Raw genomic sequence first — 23,979 nt, forward strand, 5'->3', positions numbered from 1 at the left:
AATGAACATTGTATGTAAGATGTACAGATACACATGTACATACATATTTTATTCATTATTACAATATTATAGAATAAGATTTTCTGGCTTAATAAGCACCACTTATTTATTGAAATTAATAATTTTGTAATCATACGATCTTGGTAATAATCTGTCTTACCCTGATGGACGCAACGGCAAACTGCCCGGTGTTGACATCCGTCGCCTGCACAACAATATCAAAGTACCCTTGCAAATAAGCTTCTCCGAACCTCTGATTGGTGACGATCTGACCGGTCTCACTGTTGATTGTGAAGGCGTTGATGGCCGCCAGCCTCTCTCCTTCACTGTTGATGAATTGGATGGAGTTGAGGGAGTATGCGATCCCGAGATTGGTACCCCCATCGAGGTCGACCACGGCCACGCTCACGACTGTCATTCCCAGGCTAATGTCAAATGGAATGCCTATTGAAACAAGTTAGGATATTGTACATTGTAAGTCTTAGAGTTGAAATTGAAAACAAATGACCAAGATTGATGAACAAGCAATATATTAATTCAATTTAGTTCACTTTATTTGGCAACATAAAAAAACATTACAAATCATAGATACAGAAAAAATAATAGGCCAGGACCTCTAAGAAGCAACTTGTGCTTGTACATGAGGCCCCTATCAAGGTAAACACAATATTAAATTGAATAGCGGAATAAATCAAACTTAAAATCAATGCAGTGTAGAAGTGCCTTAAAGAGTAATAATAATGACAATGAAAATGGAGAACAGCACCACCAATAATGATAATAATAATTACAAAATGGAAAGGAGAAAAAGTTGTTTTTGTTGTTTAAGGTTTTCAAAAGGCAAGATCTATAAGGCTATAAGGATGAACCTGTGAAAGAGCACGGGATCTAGAGGTGGATGGCATATAAGAAGGAAAGGAAGATCAAAGATTTCATGGAAAGCTATGATGAAGAAAGAATACAAGGTTGTTCATGGTGTTTAGGTTTTACAAAAGGCAATATCTATGAGGCTTTCGTTAGAACAGCGGTAGTATATGGAAACCTATAATGTAAAGACAGTAGAAGAAGGTATCTTGAGGAGAACAGAAAGGATCATGTGTGGTGTGAAACTGTTCGATAGAAAGAACACAAGGGGCCCATGGAGAGGTTGGATCTGGAAGGAACTGTGGTGGAAGTGGTAAAGAGAAGTGGGTTGAGATGGATGGGTCATGTGTTGAGAAGGGAAGATGATGAGCCTGTGAACAGGGCATGGGATCTGGAAGTGGATGGCATATAAGAAGGAAAGGAAGACCAAAGACTTCAAGGAAAGATATGATGAAGAAAGAAAACAAGGCTGGTCTAAATGATGATGATGCTCAAGACTAGAAATGGAGGGAGGAAGTGTCATCATGGTGCAAAAAATTCAGTAACCCCTCGTCAGAGGAAAAATCCAGAATGACGATGATGACGATAGTAATAAAGATAAATGAGAAGGAGAAGTAGAAGAAAAAAAAAAGGAAAGCACTTACAAGCAGATATGACAGTACTGGTGAATCTTGGTGCATTGTCGTTGATGTCCAACAGTGTAATCTTGACTTCTTTCAGTGAGATATTGTCCAAGACGTTATAGGGTCCCGTCCCATTGTAGGTAGCGTCGTTGGTTGCAAGGATGTAAATGGTGTGAACGCCTATGTCTTCTCGATCGAGGGTGCCGTTCACGGTGACTACTCCGGTCGTGGAGTTGATCACAAAGATACCTCCGACTGTGCTATCTGTATGGTTTAAAGAGAGAGAGAGAGAGGGTTGAGCTCTGATGATGATGGATGATGATTGTGAGCTTTCGTATTTTCTGGATGTCAGACCAAGAGAGAAACCAAGAGCTAACTGGGAGGGAAAATTAAGACATGGAGTGGAATGGTACTACATGTACAAGGGTGTACTTGGGTGGCAGCTAAATCACAACGATTTGTGGAAAAATGCTGCATTCAACCTCCGAAATGGAAGAAGATACCTTGACAGATTAAAATGTCCTCATACTCGATGTATCGCCCTTACCAAAGAAAACTGCTTAATAAGCCTTCGATAAGCCTTCGCTAAGCCTTCACAAAGCCTTCAAAGACTTCATAAGCCTTCGAAGGCTTGTTTTAGTCTTCGACTGCTTATTAGTTTGCGAGAGCTAAGCCTTCAAAGACTTTCATATAAGCAGTCCAAAAATGTTGACTGCTTATTAAGCAGTCAGTAGAAAATAAGCCTTCAAGATAAGCAGTCGCTGAAAATAAGCCTTCAAAGATAAGCAGTCACTTTTAAAGAAGACCGCGAAGGCCTTCAGTTTCCAAATGTGTGCTGCCATCTAGTGGTAGAAGGCGAATAGGCCAACCGGTAATTTTCAAATTCAAATCTTCACTGAGACTCTGAGCTGAGCTGAACGGCGCATATTTCAATCATTACTTTGCAATTTCGCCAGATTTGTCTTCCTGTAAAACCCACAGTATAGGGAATAAGGGGTAGATTATTTACACCAGGAAAGAAGAATTTTGAGAGTATTCTAGAGCAAGAATTTAACAAAATGAGAAAGGATCGAATTTTGTTACCAAGATTACAGTCCCACACAAGCACTCTTGTGTTAGAGAAATACGACCAACTTTGCTTTGCACTGGACTGCTAGCTGCGCTACTTTAAACATCTTCATTTTGTCCAGAAGGTGAGTAATACAATTACACAATACGAAATTGAGTTTGCTTTCTGTACAGATTAGGAAATTGCATGGCCATTGATTTTGTAAATACTTGTTCACAAATATATTTGAGCAAATTAGCGCAGCTGCAGTTGATGACGGAAGGTTTAGGTAATATAGGCAGTCGAAGGTTTGTACCCAGTGGACAACGCTCGAAGGTTTAGGGGATAAGCAGTCGACAACGAAGGTTTAGGTGATTCAACGACGAAGGTATAAGCAGTCAATGATGAAGGCTTAGCTAATTTGCATATTAACTTGGCTGTGGGAAGGCCTACGGACTGCTTATAAGCCTTCGAAGGCTTAGGAAGGTTTAAACACGACTGCTTATATAGAGCTTCATTATAAGCAGTAGACTGCTTATTTAGAGCTTCATTATAAGCAGTCGACTGCTTATTTAGAGCTTCATTATAAGCAGTCGAAGCTAATTTGCATATTAACTTGGCTGTGGGAAGGCCTATCGACTGCTTACAAGCCTTCGAAGGCTTGCAGCAATACATTGACATGCATGTTGCAAATGAAGGCTTGCGACTGCTTATATCGACTGCTTGTGACTGCTTATGCGACTGCTTAGCGAAGGCCTTCAGTTCGGTAAGGGATATCATACAAAAAAAGCTGAGAAATATGGAATGATATTTCACATGCCATACATGTGTAGTCCCATGTGTGCATTATAGCTCAGTCGGTAGAGCAGTGGTCTCGTAATCCGGTGACCTGGGTTCGAAACCAAGTCGATGCGCTAGTGCCCTTTGATAAGGCATTAATCCTCATTACCAGGTCCCTCTGAGAGGACCTAAAGCCGTCGGCCGCCTGGTTGCTTACTTACAAGCATTTATGCTTTCTTAGCAGTCAGGTAAAAAAATAACAACCAACCGATTACTTGTAATTTTCAGCTAGACTGAGTCACGTCTATACATACAGTGTACGTGTACAGCTACCTCCCTGTATGAAGAAATATGTGTTATAAAAAGGCTAGCTGTCCACCAAGGCCAGTTATTTCTGTTTTTCTTGTATGGCCTTAATAATTAATAGACATGTTTTATTGTACAATCATATTTTACTTACCGACAATGTGGTAGAAGATTTGTCCATTTGCCCCCAGGTCTAGATCGATAGCACCATCAACGGTTCCGACCAGATCGCTGATGTTGGCATTCTCAAACACATTCAGATTCAGCACGATAGGATTGTTCATACCCTGAAACAAGGTGAAAATTTAGAACAGTGTAAAGTTTTTAATATATCAAGGATAAAAAATGCTTCAATTGTTGTGATATGACGATTTTACATCAGACATAGGCTACATATCAGCTACACAAACAAAACAAAGTTTGCTGTTTTTTTGCGAGATAGCATTGAAAAATCCGGGACCATTATTTCAAACTAGCTGCAGGACGAGGCGTCTTATAATACGTTTTGAAATGTTTTTCTCCAAGTAGATACAATAGAATGACTACTTTCTCTCTGGATAAATGAAATTCCCTGAATTTTCCCAGATTTATCTTAATTTTTCCTGAATTTCAACTGGTGAAAAAAATAGGAAACTCATTTTCCACGTTTTCTCAGGTTTCCTGGAGGGCTTGGAACTCTAACGAATACTCACATCTGGTCTGGGGAAGGCAGGATTGTTATCGTTTTCATCAAGTACCCTGATGACAAATGTGGAACTGGTTGACAGGTTTGGATCTCCTCTGTCAGTAGCTACTACTGTCAACTGTAGATGAAAGGGGGGAAAAATTGCAGAGGCAATTATTATATTGTAGTTCTTCATTTTGAAGAAGACAAGATTTAGGAAAGACTTGTCTAGAAACTATGAGCATAGCGTTGAAAAGAGCCACACTAAAGCTTTCGACTTGCACTCATCAGAGTAAAACGCAAGAATGAAACAGAAAGCCAAAATCGATCAATATAAACAGAAACTAAAAGGAACAAGGTGCGAATATAACGAGCGCTGATTGATGAGCAATAATATGGGGCCAGTCACCACGACATGAGTCCAGTGTCGCATTAGGCTCAATCGTAGTAATAGCGATGTATAGTGTGTATGTACTGAAAATTGACCCACCTACCACATTTAAGAATTTTCCAAAAATCGACTTATTATTTCTTTGTTTGTTGAAAGTTTCATTGAAATCGAATGATGGGAAGTGTGTTGTTGCTATGTTGTTGTTGACCAGACTATAATATGTTACGCATCATTAACTTTACACCTAATTATCTAAAAACTGGGTAATCCCATTGTTATAAAGTCCAATTAGGTTTTTGTTCATATTTCTGGATATAATTTATCAATTTTAATGTGTGACCCCTTAATTTAAAGCTTACTTAATGTAGATTCATATAATACTTAAAAACAGGAATAAAATTTTTGACCAACTGGACTCATTTCGTGGTGACAGGCCCCATATGTCAATTCTTCATTCTAACAAAAATATCATTAATCAATGACCTAAAATGACCAACTAACTAAGCAACCAACTAACCAAAACCAACCACCTATCAATTCATCAATCATTTAATAAATTAAATAATCATCTATCACTTACATGTAACTAACCAGTTAATCAACCAATCAATAATCACTCAACGAACAAAATCATTCTAACAATTAAACTACCAAATTCATGCAAGCTAAGTAACTGACAACAACTTTGATTTTTTTGGGGGCAAACTTACTGTATAAGAATCCTTTATCTCTCTGTCAGCTGACACCAGTATAGTGATATCTCCAGTCACCGGGTCGATGGTAAAATCACTGTAGTCAAAGTTGGGAAGAATGCTGTAATCGACCACTCCGTTAGCTCCGACATCGTCATCCACGGCAAAAGCATTGATGATCAATTGACCAAGGGGATTGTTCTGCAGAAAATAGAAATAGTTTGAAAATTTGTGGTTTCCATGTATAACAAACATGAGTGATTTGTACATTAGTCACTCATTCTAGAACAATGTTGTTTATTTATCATCCATCTTAAAATCAATCAAAAATCATCAGGGATATTCCACGTGATACAGACAAGATTCTGATATTGGAAATATATTCATGATATTATTGATTGGTAAATTCATCCAAAGGAATAAAATTAAAATTTGTCTGAATTCCTGATTGTACATGTGATGATTATTATTTTTGTAATACTTCTTTTGAGCTATTTCAGTTTTACTTGATTATACTGTTATGCCTTATTCAATTGATGTTTGTTGCTGTGATAGGTTCCTTTCCATGGCAGTAACTTGTTCTTGTACATGAAATTTACCAATCACGCCTTGTTTAACCACCATGTCGACAAAGAAAAAAAAAATTGAATTTGACAAAAGCACTAATTCATACCTCAGTAATAAAGACGGTAGAGCCCTGGTTCGGTCGGACGAAAGACGGAGGGGCGTTGAGACCCAGGTAGTTGATCCGGAGGTCGACGGTTGTGTTGCTCTGGAGACGAGGGTTTCCAAGGTCGTGACCTATGACCACCAGAGTGTAATTCCTTATCAGTTGACTATCCAGTGGGTTGACAAGGGTGATGACCCCAGTCCGGTTGTCGATTTGGAAGCGATCTATGGTGGGGAAGAGTTGGTAATTGAAATTGAAACGGTAAATGAGAATTTAAAGTCCAATTAGAAATTTGTTTTCCACTGATATGTATTTTATATCATTTATTGAATTGACGCATAGAAATTATTATAAGTGGTTACAATATTGCTTTAACAATTATAAGTGGGTAAGATGCATGATAATAAATTTTATACAAAGATGAGGTAAAGACGGATGTAGAGAGGGCAAGAGAGAGAAAAAAGTCTGAAGGTGAGAAGAGGAGATGGGTAGAGCAGAGTAAATAACTAGATAGGAGAGTATTAAGACAAGAGTAACATAATATAATACTGTTGTTGAGCTGCTTAAACTAACATCATGAGAATTAACTAATCATTTATATTATGTTCAATACGGCCAAAATTAATGATTATTAAATCATTAGGTACAGAGCCAATGAATATATATGTGGAGTACAATTTTGTAGATTTTTTTAGCTCACTTGGTCCATTATGTAGCAACGATGCCTGTTGTGTTTTAAACTAAATTTAAAGTGCAAATGTAAGGACATTTCTATAAATGCACCATTCAAAACAATATATAATTCATCCTGACTATTGAAATAATAAGAATGTAGCTTACTATCTTCGTTGCCGGATACTATCTCATAGATGACGATGCCGTTGCCCCCTTCATCTGGATCGTTAGCATGCACGTCTACCAGGAGAGTGTTGGTAGTGACGGTGGAGATGTAAGGATTCTCTTCAAAGGTGGGAGTATTGTCGTTGACGTCTCTCACAATGATGGAAACCTGCACAAAGATCAAGGAGATATTTAGTTGTCGAATCGATGCTATTGAAATGACGTGAAACATGTTAAGTGTACAATTGGGGAGAAATCTTTTCATTGCTGAAATTAATAAACATGTACACTTCAAGATTCATTTAATTTACTCAGCCATATATATATATATATCAATGAAAATACATGAAAATGCATAATTGAACATGATAAATACACACATACATGTCAATGTGAAGAAAAAAAAACGTAATAGTACATCAAGACTTACTGTAACAACTAAAGTGTAAAAACAAGGAATGTAAATGAGTGGGGACCAAGATAAAAGACCTTTAGGAGATCTTGACTATTTCCTGTTACGGGGTCAGTCTCAATCGATTCCTCCTCCTCTTTCACTTTTCTCTCCCTTTTGCAAAAAGTGTAGAATAACCCATCCTCTCTTTTGCTTGATAACCGTCACACATTCTACACTTTTTCCTTTCACTAAAAACCTCAAATACCACCTTCTTGAAATTACAATACAACACTAAAAATGCTCACCGTTGCTGTTCCCGTTGTTCCTCCGACCGGATTCTCCGCTCCTATAGTCAGAACATACTCGCTGGTCTTCTCCCTGTCCAGGATCGTTGCCGTGGTGATGATGCCCGTCGTGGAGTTGATGGTGAAGTTTCCGAGGCCGTTGCCTGTTAGGATGGTGTAGATGATGTCGGTGTACTCTGGAAGGGTGTCGCCGTCAATGGTAATTACTGCTCCGACCTGTGTGCCTGCATCAAAAGGAATCAAAATTGAATATTTGTATTTTGCTGATACATGGACTTTGTTTAATACTGGCATCAATTTTGAATTACATCCTTGCATGCGGTTGGTTTCAATCGTAGCCCCAAAACTACCAAAGTGATCACTTCCTTACATCTTTCTTCAAAAGGTTTGGCAGTTAGTGCCTCTCTACAGGTACATGTACATACACATTTCAACACTCGCATGTATACATTCAAAAGAACTACCAGACACAGAATTTATTCAAGATAGGAATCTACTGAAATGTACAATAATTCATATGACCAACTCTACAAGACTTTGATTATTTGGAAGAATCTACATAAACCTGAAAAATTAATCAAACAAAGTCTTGTTTTGGAAGTGTTTAATCAATGTTATCAATATGTAGTATGAACATACAGGGAGAAAAACCAGAGAATGGATGGCAGGCTTCCAGTTAGTCTCCCTTTTAACTTATATTCACAGAAGATAGCAATCAAGCCCAACGTTGTCAAATCATTGTAAAAATGAATTTTTAATGAGCATGGCCTCTAGTAGTAAAAGGTCATATGTTACCTGGAGGTTCATTCTCAGTGACAGTAAGACTGTATTGATCTGGAACAAACGTGGGGTTGTGATCGTTGGCGTCGGTTACGGTGACGGCGACGTAGGTCGTATCTCTATTCCCGCTGTCGTCGGTCACCACAACGGTCAGATTGTAGTTCGTGAACGTCTCAAAGTCCAGTGGTTTGACCGGGATCAAGCCTCCATCTGTAGGAATATCAAAGGGTAAGGGCATCACTGAATGCGATCATAATACTTTTGACAACTCCACAAACCAGTCGAGCAATTTCGATAGCTGATTGTAAAGCGCGAACATTTGAATGAAGTATTACATGTACGTAAAGCAAACATGATTTATATGAGATATACTGAATGATAGTGTACTGAAAATTTCTTAAAGTCTATGCCACTGTTGCATCATGTTCACAGACTTGTTAAACAAATATGAAAATTCGATGTGTATACCGGTAAGTTATAAAGTGTCTTGTTTTCATTTGTTCATGATATGCTGCTCTCCTTTGATACATATGGGGTAAATGATTGCAAAAATAGAATACTTGCTTCATACATGTACTTGAAGCTAGCTTACATGTATTTAAAATATTTCCATTTCCACAAATATATTTTTAAAGAATCTGTGCTTCATCACTAAGTGTACATCTGGGACTCTTTTTCCTCTTTTAAAGGCATTAAAGCACAAATACAGGACCTTTCAAACATTACTGAAGAATAAACAATCTTTCTTTAAGAATTTCATTCCAAAGGACAAATATAACTTATAACTTCTACACAATCTAGATCGCAATCTTTTTTAAAATTTCAAATCTGATTGCCCAGTTGAGAACACCCCGACTTTAAATTGCAGGTGTAATTGTCATTGGGCTAACTCTATCCTCCCGCGAGCCTTAACAAAGTACCATAATGTATAAGGCTAGGTTAATAATTTCCAAAGCTCTTTGGAAGCGCATATGGGCATTATAATGTGATATGCACTATACAAGAACGGAATATTATTAGTATTATATCCAAATCTTAAAGAGAAGGTTGAGTTCCGGGACGTGGTGTGGAAGAGCATCAGTTGAAAAATGTTCCCTGAAAAGCATGGCTCTTCAAATGCCTTTACATTCTAAATATGGCATGTAACATCATAAAAAATTGGGACAGATTTTTATGCCACATGTTCATGTAGTCCCATATACATATTTCTGTGTACACTGCTTATAAATTTACCAAGACTGGGCCAAATATCTTATCATTTTGATGATTCCAGAACCTTGCAGTACACACCAATACTTATATGCTAAATGATCAACCTTTCTTTCACATTGCAATCGCATTACCAGAACTCAACTTTATCTTTAACAAATCTTTGGGACACACTTACCGACTAGAACGAATGTATTGTTGAGGTTCCCTCCAAGGATCTCATATCTGAGATTACTGTTCTGATCAGGATCATTAGCCACCACAGTGATGATGGGGTCACTATATTGACCCTCTACGACCGTCACGTCGTACAAGGGAAGGTCAAAGGTGGGCTGGTTGTCGTTGAGGTCATTGATATAGATGATGGCGGTGGTTGGTGTACCGAGGTTTGGATTGCCGTCATCGTAAACCTGGAGGAAATGTGGTCGGATTGGACTGTGTTAGTTTGGTGTATGAGACAAGCTAATCAAATCTATTTATTCATCTGCTTTCTTACTTACTTACTTAGGTACTTATTTATTTATTTATTTATTTATTGGTGTATAAAACTGACCATCAGCACAGGCTGAAGCCAACTGTTTACAACTAGAACGAGATGTTAACAATAATATAATGAACATAGAAAGTAAAAGGAAGAAGCATATAAACAAAACGAAACATACAAAGTATTATTCATTGCATCAGTAGGCCTACACGCTTGCTATCAGAGAGACAAAGTATTGTAGGAGATACTACTATGAGAACTTCCTTTACACAATATTCAACCTCACTGCTTAATCCTTCGCCTGCAAAAAACGACATGACAATACCCACAGGTATTCGATGAGCATCATGAGAAAGTTTACAATACTTACGATCACATCTAGATCAACCCTGGCTGGGTGTAGATTATTATCTCTATCAAGAGGTCCAGTAGTGATAATCTCCCCAGTCGCATTGTTGATAATAAACAATGTACCGCCAACTGTATACCAACAAAGAGAAGAAAGTTTAATAATTTGATGTAAAAATAAAGTCATGAACACACATGGTTCTTGTTTGCTTTCAAATTACATGTACATGGAATATTCAATAATATTTTGAAGCTAGCATTATATTTTGCTTCTCTTAATCTTTGTTAATTCACTAGCCCTTCCACTAATGCTAAATGCAAACAGCATGTTCATGTAGTTATGTATCCCCTGTATAATTAAACATGTAGGCACATTTATGTTCATGTATATGCACCATTTTAAGGAGACATACAGTGTATGTTCCATTAATAGCTTTACAGTAATTCTTTGTAGGTAAATTGTTGAGCAATACCCTAAATATAAATATATTTGCACTTCAACATGAATATGTAAGTACACGTTAAAGTCACACCTCGTACATTCAGTATTAAAAGCTACAAGGTGAAAAGTACAAGAGCTATTTGACTGCCCTCCTTAAATTTCTCTCTGAAGTTTGAAGTTTTATTTATTCCACATTTTACATAAAAAAACATTTTATATTCTTTTTTTTTTATACAGGTGTATATTATTATAAGAATAGATTTCACACAAGAATTTTTTTTTATTAAAACAAATTAGAGAATTCAGATCAAATATAATGTACGGAAACTAAGTACGAAATTCCGCACATTTCACCAAAAGGACGGACAGACTGACCCAACAACATTATGCCTTGGGCACCACCTTTGAAGGCAGAGGCGTATAAATCTATGATGCTGATTAACATCAGTTAAAGTGGTCATTTCAAAATACATTATCCCTGAACATCATGAAATCATTAAAAAAAAAACATAACAATTCATACTGACCTTCTGGTTGTGAGCTGACAACCACATAGTACAGTGACTGGTTAGGGTCGTCAGGGTCATCAGGGTCATAGGCCTCAATGACCCCTACCACTTCACCCCCGATCCCACCCTCATCGATGGTGAAGATGGGCTGCGTTACTACCGGTGGAAACTCATTAGCATCCAACACATTGACAATTACCTGTAGAACAGAAAGGACATTTTCATGTTACATTTTGCTTTCTTTTGTAATACTTGTTTGCATTTGATGTGCTTTATGATATAACAAACAGTTTCCAGAAACTGCTCTGCGAGCATAAACAGAAGAAACAAATATTTTTATCCACTATCTTTACATCTTCTGAAGATAACTTTTACCAGCCATCTCAAGAACGCTTACAACTTTAAAAAAAAATTATTTTGACAATATTGCAACCTTGAAATCTGTTTAGCAAAGCTTCCCAGATGCATGCATATATCTTTTCTCTTTTTTCATTTTTGCTTTCTCTTTTCAAAGATAACTTACTGTAGTTGAGCCTGTTCTACTGTCTTATTGTATTATATATTGTTTTTGTTGTTTGGCGTGATATGATTCCTGGCATAAGGAACACTTCTCCAAAAAAAAAAGAGATTTAAAGAGATCTAATTTCATGCACTACATGTTCACATCTTCTAAAGACAGCAAGCATTCTTATACCAGTCATCCAAAAAGAAAAAAAGGAAATCTTTAAAAATTAGTTTTTTCTAAATTTAGTTTGACAATAGCACAACCTTCAGATCTGCTTGGCAAATTTTCATAAACACGAGTTTATAACTGATCTCTTTTATTTCTGTTTGCTTTTTATTTAAAAAATACTTACTGTAGTTGAGCCTGTTCTACTGTCTTCAGAGTCCCCAGGGTTGTCCCTTGCAAACACTGTCAACATGTGCTGGGACTGGGTCTCCTTGTCCACTTGCTGCAGTAGGGTAATCACTCCCTGGAAAACAAGAAAACAAAACAGGAAGAAAGTGAGAACATTATAATATCTCTAGGGTTATCTCTAGCAAACACTATCAACATGTAATGGGATTGGCTCAACTTGCTAAAGTAAAGTGATCAATCACTCCCTGATTGGGGAATAAAAAGGGAAAATGGCTACACCAATTTTACAAAAAATGTAGTTGTTACGGTTATCTCTAGCAAAAATTAGGGACTTTTAGATTTGCACAACGACAACGTGGATTGCTACGATCGACGTCCTTTCAATGCACTGCCTTGAATGGACGTCACACGTATCAGTCCAAGCAAATCTAAAAGTCCCTAACGTCAGCATGCACTGGGACTGGGTATCCTTATCTGCGGTTGTACCATACTCATAAGTAAACTCTCTTTCTATGTGCTATGAGATACAAAAATGTGAAGCATATTGTGATTCATGTCATTGAAAGAAAAGAAGAAACAAAAAGATAAATAAATAAATTTACCACCTCATCTGTAAACAAGTCTTATGATTTTAGTAGCTTAAAGGCCCACTGTACTACATGTAGCTACTTGCTCCCTCTATATATAAAACAATGCCTAATTGGTGACCATTGGTCCCCCATGATCCTCTTTTTCTTATGTTAATCGAGAGCTGAGTTGATGAGACCTGAGTTGACCTTCCTGGGTGGTCTAATCCCTCCTAGCCAAACTAGTACAGACAGCCTTTAAAATCAGTTACTTTTAATTGTTATAACAACTTTTATTAAATATTAGGCGACCTGATTGTAGAACTTACCGAATCTTGATTAATGGTGAACTTTCCATCACCCCCAATCAGACTGTAGGTCACGCGACCGCTGCCTCCGCTATCAGCATCCGTCGCATTGACATTGAACACAAACGCACCAATAGGCTCACTCTCTATGATCGTGGTGGTGTGGGACTGTGCTCCGAAGACGGGGTTGTTGTCATTGTTGTCGATGATTTCGAGGTACACGGGGATGCTGGTGTTGAGGGACGGCGTGCCCTTGTCAACGGCCAGGACGGTCAGGTTGACCCAGGGTTGCTGCTCTCGGTCAACGGTCACCAGGAGGGTCAGCTGACCTGTTGAACAAGGTCAAAACAGAACAAAGTTGCATTAACAAAATTGAGGAAATTACAGTCTTGGGTAAGTCACTGCCTTGAAAATACAATAAAGTTCAATTAGATTACAAGATGAATAAAGGTTGAACTACGGGAGAAGCCAGTCTAAAACAAACAATTGTGGACAATGGCTAGATTTCATCGAGTAAACAGCTGTAATACGAGCACTATAAGCCATGGCAATGCAAGAGTGACACAAACATTTTTTTGAACCTAATTTAATCGAAGGTTACTGGTTAGGGCTTACTTTAGAATTAAATTTTAGACTACATTTTAGGTTAGGATCATGGTGATCCTAAGATGCTTACCTGTATTCTGGTCGATGGTGACGGGCACACCCGATGGATTCTGAATAATGTACATCACCTCGCCGTTCAGACCAAGGTCTGGATCCAAGGCTAGCAGATTGCCAGGGATTGGACTTCCTGCTCCAAAGGATTCTGGGAGCTGGCGGAGGATGAAGGTGGTGCCGGGAGGCTGGAAGGCAGGGTGGTTGTCGTTGATGTCGGTGATTAGAATGGTGACTTGGGCTACAAAAAAAAGATGTTCAGAAGTAATAAATTGTTATCATATGCTAATACATCTAAAACATTATTTAATTGAATCAAACTTATCTGTTATTACATTTTTACAAAGTGTACCTCTCTTTCACTGCAGTAAATCGTTACAGGAACAGAGTTAACTCTTTCTACGCCAAACAAACAATCTCTCCTTGCTACATGTAAGAACAAGTTCATCAACATCCCATTGAAATGTGTGTATTATATTAACACTGTGCCTACAGGAACCAAGTGGTTCATGTACAATCAAACCTGTCTATAGCAGCTGCCCAAGGGAAACAAAAATGTGGTCTTTGTAGACAGGTGGTCACTAAAGCAGGTTTGACTGTATGGAGCCAATAAGAATGAGACATTCAGGTCCCGGTGGGTTAACAATAATACACATTCCAATGCAAACTTAAGACAGTTTTGTAAAATGATGCCTGAGAGGATGTTTGGTAACAAAATATTTAAGATTGTGATACATTAAGCCAACCCACTTACCATTTTCTTGGCTCGTGCCGAAGATAGGATTCTGAGAATTCAAATCCCTCGCTGAAATTGAAAACACAAACTTCTCAGTGACCTCTCTGTCAACAGGTGAGGTCAACGTAATATTCCCATTTGTGGGATTGAGGCTGAAGACCGTCCTATAATCGAAAAACGATGTGATATCAACGTCATCCTCATCGTAGACGGACACCGAGACGATCTGGTAATTTATATTGGAGTTGAGGTCATCGTCGGTCGCGGTTACCGTTGTGACGATTGTGTTACCGGGCGTGTCTTCGGGGATGGAGATGATTTGATCCAGGAAGGAGGCGTCGAACTTGGGAGGACTGTCGTTGATGTCAATGAGGTAGATGTAGACGGTGGCGGTACCGCTGAGGGGCGGGTTGCGTAGGTCAGAGACCATGACGGTTAGGGTGTAGAAGGGTTTCTCTTCTCGGTCTAATACTGCTCCAGGTGTGACCTGATGGATTAAAACAAACAGATAAATGATAACAACAACAACAACAATAATAGTACAGTCAAACTTGTCTATAGCGACCACCAAAGAGAAACACAAAAAGTGGTCTTGTTAATAGGTTCCTTTAGTACATGTTTCAATGAGAAACCATTTTCAAGGGAAACAAAAAAAAATGTGTTCTTTGTAGACAGGTGGTCACTAAAGCAGGTTTGACTGTAATAGCGGGTAAGAACATATATACAATTCCCATACACTGAAAATATTTTGATTACAAATGTCAAAGTTAAGAAAATAACAGAAGGAATCTCACATAGCAGAAATGTAACATGATATAAATGATTTGAAAATGTATTCTGAACAGCTGTATCTTATTTATTCTCTTTACTTACCGTTATCGTTCCTGATGTGCCTCCGATATCAAACTTATCCTCTCCTCCCGTCTGTATGAAGAAGTTGACATTGTCACCGTCAAGGTCATATGCGCTCACACCTCCAACATAATAGCCTGGGATCAAAGAAATATGAAAGTCATCATTCTGACCTATGCCTTTGAAAAAGTATGATACATGTATATGTATAATCACACAACATTTATCCCTGTCACTTTTACTTCAATTCGCACCAAATCATTTCACCTCCACTCTCTTCTTGTTACCTCTCTCTCATCTACACCAACGATTTCATTTATTTAAATGATCCCTTATTTTACCTCCAGGTGAATTCTCTGGGATGGTGAAGTTGTAGACGGAATCGTTGAATGCCGGCGCAAAGTCATTCACATCCAGGACGTTGATATGAACAGTGCCCATTGCAGTCAGACCCATGGAATCAGTGACGATCACCCCAAATTCGTAGAAATCTTTGGTCTCCCTGTCTAGAGGTCCATTCACTTGAATTCCGGCTAGACAAAACACAAGCAAAGTTTTGCATTCCTGTAAAATCCTTGTTTTTAAATGAGTATGCTTACTTACATGTAATAACGTTTTACTATTAAAACATAATTGCATCACAGCCTGAGGCTGAATGTACAATGTACAATGGCAAGATATTATCTCCACAAAATATTACTTGTGAACAAATCATTATTTCTATGTCTTAAGTCATGTACATGTATGGACTTCAAGTGTCCTAAAAATTGGAAATTTCTTGAAATGACAGGATAAACACAAATAATAACTATTTCACATTCTTAAGAAGAAAAAAATTATGGTTTTCATTTCATACAAAGAAAGATTACTTTCATCTAAAAGATCTAACCAAAAGTAAATTGATATTTCATAAAAAAATGGGTGAGTACACACTAGCACTGTCTATGCTGCTTCTGACAGGATTGAATAATGTACCATTCTACGTAATAAGGCCTAAAAAAAAAAAGATGTTGTATTGCCCTTTGCGACCGACCCCAAAATCTTGAAATCTACGGTCGGCTTTTTATTACTTTTTTTTTTTTTTACCGTTTTTTGGGGAGAAAAAAAAATATTAAAGCATTAAAAACTGAGAAATATCAGCCCCAAAAAGAAGAAAAAATTATTTCGAAAAAATATTTCCGACTGACCGACCGACCCATGTTTTGGCACCTAAAGGGCAATATAACATCTTTTTTTTTAGGCCTAACAACAATACCTGTTTCTTATACAGCTCTTACAGTATTATTAGTATCCCAGTCACTGGATTTGATTACTATTCTGCGCATTACAGTGCACATTTTCCACTCCCTGGGGAGCGTTCTACATACATGTACACACAGTCTATACCAATATCTTTGAGTCTTCTATTGGAATCAAGGAGAATGCTCACAATATTTTTTTTGGCATTGTAATTACCTGAGAGTTGATTGATCATGAATGTTTGCGAGTCGGGACCCGTAATGGTGTAAACCAGCTGGCCAGTAGCATCGCTATTAATAGCTCGGATGGGAGGAATCTGATTGAAAGAGAGAGAGAAAATAGTAAATGAAACTAGCATGTATGTCAGTTTAATCCATTCAAGATTGACATGAAGAAATAAACAGTTGTACTCATGTTGAGTTAGTGTGATACATGTACAAATATAAAGTTGTAATACAATTTCATACTCATAAAGATCTTTTGAACAGCTAATGCATCTTCGTGATAAAAACAATGTACTTTTATACACTCTATCATGACTATAGTCCTGATAAATGTATATATGAGGTCATATAACAGCTCAGAGAAAGAGCATGGATATAGTAGACAATACATGTGTTTAAAACCTAATGATGTAGATGGATGTATTCATTTCCATCAAAATGCGGTTAATAGATTAAAGACCTCATTTGTTAATTCCGGCCAAACAGATCTTAAAAACTTCAACAGATGACTAAAAGTATTGCATTACCATGGTAATAGGCTGTCCTACTGGAGCATTCTCAAAGACGTTGCCAGTAAACAGAGAGCTTCCAGGGAAGGTCGGTGCCAAGTCTCCGATATCCGTTACTACAATAGTCAATGTAGTGGATGACTGAAGAAAAAAAAAATACACAACAACAAAGAATGAAAAAAACAAGATAAGAATTTATTCACACAAATGAAAATAGAATAATCAACATTGAGACCTCTAACTAGCTGAAATGCTCCCCAGGGAAGGTAGAATGTGCAATTTGATGTGCAATTTGATGTGCAAAATAGTTAAGCGCTTTGGTCAGTTTAATGCACTTTTTCAGAATGATGTATTACTGATTCACATGCTGATATACATGTACATGAATACATGTATATTATCACACAGACTTTACAATTTCATGGATGCTAATGGTTTTCAATATCACAAAACATTACAATTTTTGTGCATTGTAACTTAAGGGTCGCTAAAGAATACTTACAGCTCTTGAGCTAGGTATGTCTCCAGGTGTGTCCCTTGCTTCTACTACAAGACGATAAGTACCTGTCTCCAACAGTCCCTGCACAAACACCTCACCAGTCTGTAAAATTAACAATTAATAGGGGAAAATAGATTGAATTGATATTAGTAAGTTAACTTCATTCATACATGAAAATTTTGTTTCACAATACATATATAAAACAATTATATAAATAAGAAAATCAACAAGTGGTATAGTTTCTCGAGTAATCACAAATTAACAATATTTTAAGTCCATGTACATGTCCAGCTAGCTTGTAGTTAATAGACTCCAATACACCTCTTACATGTAAAAACACCTCACCAGTGTGTTAAATGAATGATATGGAAAAGTTGATTGTACATGGACTTAATACTAGATTATGGGTACCTGTTTCCAATAACCTTCTACAAACATCTCACTGTCTGTACAATGGACGAGTAATAGGAATGAATAGATTGTGTGGACAAGTTATAGGGAAAATAGAATGTATGTATTACTAGATAATAAGTACCATTCTTCAATAATCCTTTTATAAAGACCTAATTAGTCTGTACAATGAATATGCAATATAGAAACCAGATTAGATTGTATCCATGATTCAATTAATGGGTAAAAGTTTTTCAGAACCCTTCTAAAAAGACCTGACCAGTCTGTAAAAATTAACAAGAAATAGAGAAACATAGAATAGATGTACAGTGTATGTATTCCTAGATACTATATGTACATGTACTACATAGTCTCCAACAACCCAAGAGACCTCACCAATTAGCAAATGAGCAGGTACAAGATGGTAATATAGTGTAGGTTTCAAAGACATTATGTACAAACAGAATTCACACATACTATACATGTATGTAGGAATTGGATATTGATTTTCAAAACTTGGCTTCATTGTTAATTCTTACCACAATAAATTAGTGAACCTAAATATGTAGAAAATTATGTTTCCTTGTGGGTAAGTATTGACAATCAAAACTACAGGTATTTCCATGTGGTAGTCTAAATGTATTTATGATTGTTTGTACGTGTACTCAGTGTTACCCAAGTTATTACTTATATTTAAATTTTTATACCACAAATTCACTACAGGCTGCTGAGCAGTATAGCAACAAATGTTGACCGGACATAGTTATACTTGCATGTACAATGCAAGGGCGCAATGGTTGCACGTGAAGTTAAGAATGGATACGCGCAGTGAAACAGTTAAATTGCCTTTGACTCTACAAATTAATTGTTAAGATAAGCCTTTTTAATAGAATTGACACTGGGGATGCAGCATATAAAAAAAATATTGACTGCTTATTTTTTGTGTGACGGTTAAAACAATAGCTCCTCTGTGATCTCTCAGGGCACAGTGCTGGGGCCCTGTTTCATAAAACTTGTTATCTACATGTACATGTATAACAACTGCTAAATTTCTATGACAAATTTGCTCTCAGCCAATCAGATGCCATGATTTCAGTAGCTTATAAAAGTAGCTTGTAACTTGTTTTTTATATCAAGTTTTAAGAAATAGGGCCGAGTTTTGAGATCACCTTAGGAAATATTGTAAACTGTGCCCCTCAAAGTAGTGAATATTTGTATAGTATGTATTAGTACATGTATTTAACTTCAATACCTGTGGTTACATATACAGTGTATCAATAATATATGTAAAATAAAATATTTCTTCAATCCATGGTCTAGTTAGTGATCTCCTAGTGAATGAAATATTATTCTCTTCATGATTTAATTATCATTAAACCTTTCCCGGACCCATCCAATCCTACCTTTTCTTCTGTCGCACCCATGGAATCAATCTAAAATAACAAATCAAGAATGGTACATGAACCATTAAAGCGATACTGAACTGCTGAGCTTTCTGCCCTATGGTACAGTTTATTAATTGCACAGCGCCATCTCATGGTCAACTTGCCGACAGTACATAACCCAATACCTAATTTCCACTTTGCAGACGGTTGACTTGAAAGCGAGAACCAGCCAGGGGAGCGCGAGTTACAGGACCATACTGCTACTGATGACACAAGATGGCGCTAGAGGTGATTTTGCAGAAGTACATGCTTCTAGTACAGTATAGCTTTAATAAGTTACCTTCAAACCTGCTGTAGGGAATACCTGTGTAGAAACACCACCTCCCTCTAAAGACCACTTTTCTTGTATCCCTCGGGTGGTCTTTATAGGCAGGTTTCACAGTAAATTATTAACAATCAGACTAAAAGACAACAAAATCATCATAGAGACATCTGGAGGGTGTTTCAAAAAGATCTAAGTTAAACTGAAGAATTATTGAGAGCCATTTATAGCCTTAAAATAAAATATATTAAAAAGCGAAAAATCAGGTACTTTAGATTTTTTATAAATTCCACATCAAGAACATAAAATCTCCTTGATAATAGAAAATATGAATGATTTGAATCATCATTTTATGCCTTTTAAAATAACTTTTACACAATTTTCAAGGATGCTAACGGCTTTCCTTATATCCAACTTAAAGATAAGTTCAACTTAGGATCTTTGTGAAACACCCCCCTAATATAAAGCAAGAAAAACTGATTTTAACCCATTGACAACTGAATCATCTCACTCCCATTGGCCTAATACAGAGGCCTCTCAGTACCTGCTGGCAATGGATTGAAGCCTCAAAGCAAAGTCCTAATAAATATGAAAGTAATCTCAATCAAACTGACCGTTTGATCAATCCTGAAGATGTTGTCGGTGTTTCCATCTGTGATCTGATACCGGACCTCGCCAAAGATGCCAGCATCATCATCCGTTGCCCTGACGACGTATGCCAGTGAGCCTGCCGAGATGTTCTTGCTGAGGGTGATGGTGTACGGGATCCCCTCGAAGATAGGGGTGTGGTCGTTGATGTTGATGACATTGATTCCAACTAAAGTCTGCATGGAGTAAGAATCAATAATAGTTATAATAATATTCAGTTCTTGTATAGCACATATTATGAAATAACATCTTTATGTACAAATCATCTGTTCAGAGTCAGAAGGGCATTAACTGTCTGTAAAAGTATATGGGCTAACGATCTTTTGGCTCCAAACAGAAGAAATGTTCATTAGGTGTATACGGGCATAAAAGTCATTTCTTAATACCAGATACATGAACTCACACCTATAATTCAAGAGGACCTTATTTTATACTTTTCTAATCATTATCATCTTAACCAAGGTAAACAGCAGAGAATCATGAGAATCATTTAGTGTCCTGCACCCAACTGTCATCCGACCATCACCATCAATATTTACATGGTAAGCAGTTCTGGCATCACAAACATCATCATCTGAAAGTCATCAGTAAGATCAATATCCTCCTCCTTCTTATCACTATCATTATGATCATCCTCATCTCTACCACTAACATTGTTTACCACTATTATCACATCATCATCTTCATCATCGCTATTATCCTCCTCTCTCTTCCTCCTCCTAACCAATGTCACCATCACCATCATCATTGTCATCATCATCCTGCTCATCATCATCGCCTTTATCATCATCACCATCATAAACATCGCAATCATCATCATCATCATCATCATTGTCTTCATCAGTCTCCTCTTCATCATCACCTTTATTATATTCACCATCATAAACATCATTGCAATCATCATCATCATCATCCATTTTATCCTACCGGTAATCACATCTTCATATATCAGAATATGTACATGCAGAAAATTTCTTTAAACTACTTGAAATCATGTAAAGCTACAGTCACAAAGGTTCGTACGAACGCATCGTTCGTACGAATCTCCCTGTTTTTCCATTGTTTCCGAATTTCCATTGTCTGAAAAAAGTTACTACGGCGTTTGTAGCAGTTCGTAATGGCATTTGTGACCGAGGTTTTACTAATTTCAACAAAATAAAAAGCCAGGTTACTGTCATAGTAGCAGCTGATGTCATGCTTCGGGCGTATAATCATACTCACCGATGATGATAGGGCGGGGTTCCCCATATCCGTGGCAACCACGGTGATGTTGAATTCAGTGATCGTCTCGTAATCTAGAGCTCTGTCAGGCCTGATAGTCAACACACCAGTTTGAGGCTGAATGAAGAACAGATCTGTGGATGTGAAGTTAAAAGTATTTGGATATGAAACTCAATCAAGTTGCTAAACAATATATAGAAGTATAAAATGCATAGACTTTCAACAAGTCTAGCTCAGGCCATTTCAAAAGCCTTATGCGTCATCTTTGGAAATTGCACGGACGTTACAATATGAGAACCATTATGTAATCCAGTTTCTATAGGCAAAACAAGTTATTCAAATTGCCTTTGAATTGATCTCTCGAAAGTTTCAGCGATCATTTTTTATATGAATGTGGAAATTTATAATAAAGGAAGATGGGTACAGGTTCTAAACGTAATCAGCGACGTTTCCGTGGGTCCCAAAATTGAGGAGGCATCGACATCACATTGAGGTGAGGGGGGGGGGGGGGAGGAGGGGTGCCTTCATTTCTACATGTCGATGGATGAAAGCCAAAACCTAATGCCGATCTAAACTTTTGCAGAAGAAGTTTTGTAGACAAGATTTGAAGAGCAATTTTCAAGCTTATGACTAAATGGGCCTTACGGCTGCACCATTTCTGTAGAATGCCACAGAATACCATACTTACTACTATACTGTCCTATCACGCTGTAGGTGACCGTTCCCGCTAGTCCCTGGTCTGTGTCTGTTGCTTGGAAAGAATCAATGTAGGAGTTGGAAACCTCTTCCACGACGCTGTATGGTCCGTAGACATCCCTGACAAACATCGGAGCACCATCGTTGATGTCATTCACGCTGACGATTACCTGGTGGTCAACAAAGAGACAGAATGGTACGTGTAGATGAAAGCCACCAACAATTTCAGCCCCCCCTCAAAAACTTTTCTTTTATGATTCATGTATTCTACATGTATTTCATATGTTATATCTTGATTTTTCTACATCAAATACACTTTGAAATGTATTGAAACTTAAGATAAGTATACACTTTGCATGCATTCATCTTCTTTTGATGTGGACTCATTACAATGTGTTGATTAAATGTAAGGTTTTTTTCAAATGCTCCAGTGAACTTCGAGGAGGGATAAACCCTTCTTTTTTGTGTGAGCATCTTATAACAAGTTAATACAGTATTTGCCGGCGATAAGGCCGCACCGCCGCATAGGCTGCACCCCAACTTTGACATTTCAAAGAGGGAAAAGAAAAAAGAAAAAAAAAAGGAAAAAAAAAACAACGGACAAAACAAAATAATCATAATTTTCTCTTAAAACACTATTTTTTTACAAACTGATACCAAATTCATCAATATTCTTATAATTTACTGGAAGTTTAGCTAAAAAAGAGATCGCAGGCAGATTTGGTGTCCGATATACCCCTACCACAATGTACGGTGTAATGCGAAATGGCATGAAATGGAAAAACAAAATGGTGACTTCGGATTGATGCTTCGCGGCAGGTCCGTTAAAAGGTCCCTTCCTTTACTTTTGCAATGCATTGGCACAAACTTAGATCAAGATATATATCGGCAAATGTTGTTTTAGGAAGTCATTTTCGTCTTCATGTCAACAATGCAAGATAAAATTGTCGGTAAGATGTTTGAAAATGTCCTGTACCATAGTGGTATAGTTATTTTACTGTTTGTAGTCCCATATGGGCTAATTCGTGCTGGTTTTGATTTCGGTTTTTTTTTAAATTTATTTTTACTCTTTCGTCGTAAAGGCCGCACCCCGACTTTTTGATATTTTCTCTTCCAAAAATACTGTGGCCTTTATGCCGGCAAATACGGTAGTAGATTCAAATTTTGATAGAGAAAAAAAATCAAAGTCCTTCTTATCATGTTCACATATATACACTGTAGGCCTACCGATATAAATACTTAAGAACTAGGGGTGGTATTCTGAAAACGATTGTATCTTTGTTGTCATGAAGACAATGTTATAAGTCATAACAAACCAAAGCTGTCTTCGACTTGTCTTTGATTAATGTGTGCCGAAAGCTGGCTGCGTTCCCATAAATCTTCAAGAGCCATCTGCACAAGCACCCAAAACTGCTAATTCCATGCAATTTAAATTCATTATGACAATAAACATCATATTTTGAACATAGATGACAACAGTTTTCAGAAAACGACCCCTATATATTAAGACTGCATTGAC

The 23,979-nt window shown here is 37.3% G+C and overlaps 1 protein-coding gene across 6 annotated transcripts in view; it reads right to left on the reverse strand.

Moving 5' to 3' along the window:
* LOC594236 (cadherin-23) overlaps positions 1 to 23,979 on the reverse strand; it is a 154,448-nt gene that overhangs the window by 19,872 nt on the left and 110,597 nt on the right. For 5 of the 6 annotated variants that reach the window (XM_030979823.1, XM_030979822.1, XM_030979819.1 and 2 more), the window contains 25 exons: positions 22,453 to 22,630; positions 21,765 to 21,898; positions 20,510 to 20,719; positions 19,592 to 19,621; positions 17,802 to 17,900; positions 17,318 to 17,440; positions 16,783 to 16,882; positions 15,669 to 15,860; positions 15,349 to 15,464; positions 14,494 to 14,962; positions 13,759 to 13,980; positions 13,104 to 13,411; positions 12,207 to 12,323; positions 11,368 to 11,548; positions 10,421 to 10,530; positions 9,745 to 9,976; positions 8,373 to 8,567; positions 7,578 to 7,801; positions 6,879 to 7,047; positions 6,042 to 6,262; positions 5,387 to 5,569; positions 4,314 to 4,424; positions 3,776 to 3,908; positions 1,509 to 1,751; positions 161 to 444 (listed from right to left, as the gene is read on the reverse strand). In XM_030979823.1, the coding sequence (XP_030835683.1) occupies positions 161 to 444; positions 1,509 to 1,751; positions 3,776 to 3,908; positions 4,314 to 4,424; positions 5,387 to 5,569; positions 6,042 to 6,262; positions 6,879 to 7,047; positions 7,578 to 7,801; positions 8,373 to 8,567; positions 9,745 to 9,976; positions 10,421 to 10,530; positions 11,368 to 11,548; positions 12,207 to 12,323; positions 13,104 to 13,411; positions 13,759 to 13,980; positions 14,494 to 14,962; positions 15,349 to 15,464; positions 15,669 to 15,860; positions 16,783 to 16,882; positions 17,318 to 17,440; positions 17,802 to 17,900; positions 19,592 to 19,621; positions 20,510 to 20,719; positions 21,765 to 21,898; positions 22,453 to 22,630 (4,584 nt within the window). The remainder of the gene's footprint in view (positions 1 to 160; positions 445 to 1,508; positions 1,752 to 3,775; positions 3,909 to 4,313; positions 4,425 to 5,386; positions 5,570 to 6,041; positions 6,263 to 6,878; positions 7,048 to 7,577; positions 7,802 to 8,372; positions 8,568 to 9,744; positions 9,977 to 10,420; positions 10,531 to 11,367; positions 11,549 to 12,206; positions 12,324 to 13,103; positions 13,412 to 13,758; positions 13,981 to 14,493; positions 14,963 to 15,348; positions 15,465 to 15,668; positions 15,861 to 16,782; positions 16,883 to 17,317; positions 17,441 to 17,801; positions 17,901 to 19,591; positions 19,622 to 20,509; positions 20,720 to 21,764; positions 21,899 to 22,452; positions 22,631 to 23,979) is intronic. The other variant, XM_030979820.1, reaches the window with a different exon arrangement.

This window comes from Strongylocentrotus purpuratus, unplaced genomic scaffold (assembly GCF_000002235.5).
Source record: "Strongylocentrotus purpuratus isolate Spur 01 unplaced genomic scaffold, Spur_5.0 spur5_scaffold_10, whole genome shotgun sequence".
In the NCBI taxonomy this organism is placed as follows: Eukaryota; Metazoa; Echinodermata; class Echinoidea; order Camarodonta; family Strongylocentrotidae; genus Strongylocentrotus; species Strongylocentrotus purpuratus.